At 28.8% G+C, this 4,675-nt stretch overlaps 1 protein-coding gene across 2 annotated transcripts in view; it reads right to left on the bottom strand.

Annotated features, from left to right (window-relative positions):
* Window positions 1-302: 302 nt before the first annotated feature.
* Window positions 303-4,675, bottom strand: part of LOC106463418 (phosphatidylcholine:ceramide cholinephosphotransferase 1-like) — an 83,760-nt gene continuing 79,387 nt past the window's right edge. The window contains exon 6 of one of the 2 annotated variants that reach the window (XM_022390907.1): window positions 303-3,501. In XM_022390907.1, coding sequence (XP_022246615.1) covers window positions 3,478-3,501 — 24 coding nt within the window. In that variant the 3' untranslated portion in view covers window positions 303-3,477. The remainder of the gene's footprint in view (window positions 3,502-4,675) is intronic. The other variant, XM_022390906.1, reaches the window with a different exon arrangement.

The raw sequence follows: 4,675 nt of genomic DNA, 5'->3' as shown, positions 1-4,675 counted from the left end.
TTTTCCCTTTGTACAACTGAATATACCTTCCAACAATGTATAATGCAAAATGTATGAAAGTATAACCCCCTTCCTTACCAAGTTTCAAGTCAATCAACATAAAAATGAAGGAATGGTCATTAATTGAAATGTCTTTGGAAGAAGAAACAATATAAAAACAGTATGTCTTTCTGTGGAGACATAATTAAAGAGAATATTAAATGGTATTCTATTTGATGAGTTCAGAATTGGTATTTTCTTTTTCTCTTACAGACAACTTTCCTCCATCAGTTTCTTTTTTTCAAAACAAGAGCAATTACAAATAAAGTTTTCAAATTTATTACACATTTATTTATTCAAATATTTATTACACAAACATAAATGCTTCAATCAGTTATAAAATGTACACTACAAATTTAAGTGTGGGCTTACATAGATATATAATGTTAAACAGAAATAATTTGGTTAAACAAAACATCATATTTAAACATCATTGATTGATGTTATTACACAACTACTAGTAAATATCTTTATACGTTTTTTGATACATTTCAAAAAATATATAATATGAAACTTGTACCTACAGATCTTTATTCCATAAAAATATTTTTTTTTCAGAATAATAATTTCATTTGATCTAGTAACAGGGAGGTATGTTGTTACATACACAGTAGCAAAAACTAAAAATAACTAAAGTTTGTTATGAAAAAAAATTACCATTTATTTTTGATGAATTTTAACATATTCAAATAAGTAGGTGTTTATATATGTTAACAAAGATAAAAATGAAACATAAAGCTTGAAATTCAAAACAGTACCAATACAAAATCAGATAGTTACTCAAAGAAATAGGTAGTTACCTGAAGTGTATTTAGAATGTTATACTGCTAATAAATCTGCATAAACACAACAAAATTGATTTTCTTGACACTGTATGAAAGGTTGTAAGGTATATTTTTGTACATTTAATGGGAAAAACTCACATCTAAAATAAAATATGTATATAAAAATGCAAAAATACATAAAGGAATGCAAAACATTCCACAGAGGAGAATCCATTCTTTGTAATATGCAAGTATCTTGCATGCAAAAGACTAATTAGATTTTCAAAGAAGTCAAGAGATAAATCACACCAAGGGTTTTTGACTTGAAATATGGTAGTCATTTCTAAATATCTAACTGCTTTCAAATACATAAAAAACTAGAAAAGTTGGTTAGGCAACATACTACAGTTATGGAAATTATATGTCAAAATGAAAATTTTAAATTGTTGGGGAGACAGGATATTAAGACAAATGTCACAAAGAGTCTAACAAGATCATTAAACTGCCATATGTTAGTCAAAAATTGAGAAACCACTTACTCAGAAATAAACTCTAAAGAATAACATCACTAATACTAAACAGTTACCCCAGCAGAAAGTAAATCTATACTAGAAAAGGTGAAAGATTCCGACTTAAAATGTTTGATAAACAGTGAATCTCACAAGTTTTATTAATAATTGACAAGGACCTTTAAGTGGAAAAGCAAAACAAGAATCAATAAAAAGAAACTTTCTAGTCGGAAATGTTATGAGATTTTAAGGGATTACTGAGATAGAAAGTACATGTGATGTCTGGTTTTGTCTTTAGTTTGTAATGTGGTAATTTCCATTGTATTATAAGATATTAACAGAGTAAACTACCTGGCAACTCAAAAAGAGAGAAAAAAAACCCTCTGACAATGAACAAATAGAATAAAAGCAAGTGATGTAAAACACACAAAAAATGGAATTCCAGCTAAAACAACATATGATAAAAAGGGACATTCAGAACAAAATACTAATCAATGAAAAGAAATAAGATACAAAGCAATACTTCTGCTGAGTAATGAGAAACCTTGTCCTGTATAGTTACAAAGGATTGTGTGAAGCATTGTTAAGTTTCACACTTAAACTTGGGACAGTTAACATTTCTTCATAATTTCATGTTATTCACAGGAACACAGACCCTAAACTTGGGCATTGCTTGATCTTACATGTTCTGCTGGTTGACAAATAAACTAATTAGTTATATTGTCCTAAAATTAAACATGTAATTTGGTTGCATAAGCTAGAAACATTGCTTTGTAAATATAAGCTTTTCAAATAAAAAACAATAGAATTACTCACAATAACTGAAAATATTTTGAAATTCACAGTAAATGCTTAATTGTATATCTTTACAAGACACTGAGTTTTCTACGCAACAAATTAGAGGTCACCAGTGTATGCTAACAAGGTCAAATTCACAAACCAGAATCAGTAGTTAAAATCAAGAGCTATTATCAGCTGAGTGTTAAAGCCACACAAATCCCATATATATAAATACATGCAAAGTAATCCTTTCTCTACTTATTTCAAGTAACAATACATATAGATAATATAGTATTAATACACAATATTTTGACAAGTTTTGATTAGTAATATTAAAATTCTTTAATTATTATATAATTTCAAATTTGTGACTACATTAAGATATTATTCACCCAAAGCAACAAAAACTCTTAACTGAAAATCTTTGACTTCCTCTGTCTGATTGAAATAATTATGACAGACAAAAGCTATATCTTAACAACACCTTTGTTGAGCACCAATAGGACTTCTGAAACCAAAGTGAAATAATATAAATTCTGAAATAAGTACATTTCTATAAGTAAATTTAACAACAAGTTGAGTCACACAGATTTAAAGAGAAATAATTACTGTACATAGTAAATCTTCACAGTTTCTTACTGAAACTCAAACCTCTCTTGTATAAAAAAGGGCTTCATTTTGCTATTTTCTTTTCTAAACTTTACATCTAACTTGAGAACCTTGTTCACAAGGTGACTTTACAACTATACAGGGCTTAAAACATCAAGAACTCCAACAATCACAAATTTCTTGTTATGACAATGAAGTTTCTAATTAGTTTTAGCTTCCTATCATTTCAAGAGATAGTTATTTATCTAACTTTTATCTGGATTTTAATGCAAAAGTGCCAACTCTTTTAACAAAATCTATATTTATTCCAAAAGTTCATAAAAATAATCTCAAAGTTATTCTAGATAATCAAGATATTAGAAAAAAAATTAAATGTGCAATAGTCTTACATAAAGTGTGTATTTATATAACAATCTAGAGACACACATGGTCAAGTGGAAGGGTAACAATATGACCAGCACAGTCACCTTCAAAGCTTGGCTAAGGACAGCATATATCTGGTTAGTGGTTTAAAATAATCAATTTGGTTAAATACAAGTGAAGAAGTAATCATCAACTTGATTATGAAGAATCAATTATCACATTTAATTATGTGTGCTAAGCAACCAGAGCATAATAATTTAATACACGATTGACACCTCTCAATTAGGTTGAATGAAGGCTTTGATAAATCTGATATCAAGCTTTGAAACAGTGATTAAAACAAGTGAACATAACACTAAAACATTTGAAGATCAAAAATGTTATCACACTGAGGGAACTCCTTTACAGAAGGCTCATCCGATGCAATGCGTGTTATCCTGCAAAAGATATATGGTTTCACCAGCGGAACTAAACTTATAATAGTGTATGACAATGAATGATTATTTCAGATGTTCGATTATAAAAGCTACTGTTAGACCAAGCAAGAGGTTGTAATCCCACAGTAAGGAGTTAGAAATGAAACAATGTTCAGGTTTTCTGTAAGTACTTCTAAAATTATCTGTAGGTTAAAATAAATATGTTGTACAGAACTGCAGACTAAAATTAAAGTACAAACTATGTATAATTTAACAACTAAGAAATTCATTTTAAAATCATCATTTTATGAATTATTAATAAATGTTCCTTACATCTGTGAACTTGACTATATTTCTTTAAGTCTCACATAAACTTCAAATTTGCAACCTGTGCAAAATTACCACTGACTACATATTCCTTATATTTTAAAAATCAATACTACTCAAAGTGAGTTTACTGTATACAACAGTGGCATGACCTGTTATAAACACATTTTAAGTGATTAAACCAAATTTAAGATATTAAAATTTAAATTACTTAGATTAAAAAAAGAGAAGATAAATACATTTTTACTACACATAAATGAACATAATGATATCAATATCGAGACTCTTAAGAACTTCTGAAAATTAGTGCTTTTAAGATCCATAAAAAAAAGATTGTCCTTTAATTATAATTTAGATAAATTCCTTGTATATATTTTGGCACCCTTTGGTAACCCTCTCTATTTGGGCTTCGTTACTTTGGCCAACCTTGCAACCACTATGTAACCATGATACTATAACTTTTAATGTAATAAGAGTATCTTCACAAAATTTGGCAGGCTTTGGGTAAACATGTCTATAGCACACAGAAAAATCAGATATTTTAACTAAATATTCTTTCTAAAGAATTGTCTAGGAATTTATGGTGTCAGAGTCTGACTCATACTAGTCTAAGTGCAAGTTGATTTTCATGTTCAGATTAAAAATACTTTCTTTCGTTTGTGTAACCTCCAGAACATCCTAAATGAATATCAAGTTGTTAAAGTAATATGTTTTATGTTATTTTCTCTACCTTAACACTGTATACCAGTGGTCGGCAACCTATGACCCGCGGCAATAATTTGGCTGACCCGCCAAAAGTTAGCTTCACCATTGCAACCCGTGAGAGCACAATCATTGTTCAGTTCAAATTTCTCGGCTATGTGAGAAG

This window comes from Limulus polyphemus, unplaced genomic scaffold, assembly GCF_000517525.1.
Source record: "Limulus polyphemus unplaced genomic scaffold, Limulus_polyphemus-2.1.2 Scaffold1401, whole genome shotgun sequence".
NCBI lineage: Eukaryota > Metazoa > Arthropoda > Merostomata > Xiphosura > Limulidae > Limulus > Limulus polyphemus.
The sequence above is the reverse complement of the archived record's forward strand: the minus strand, read 5'-3'. Positions and strand labels throughout refer to the sequence as shown.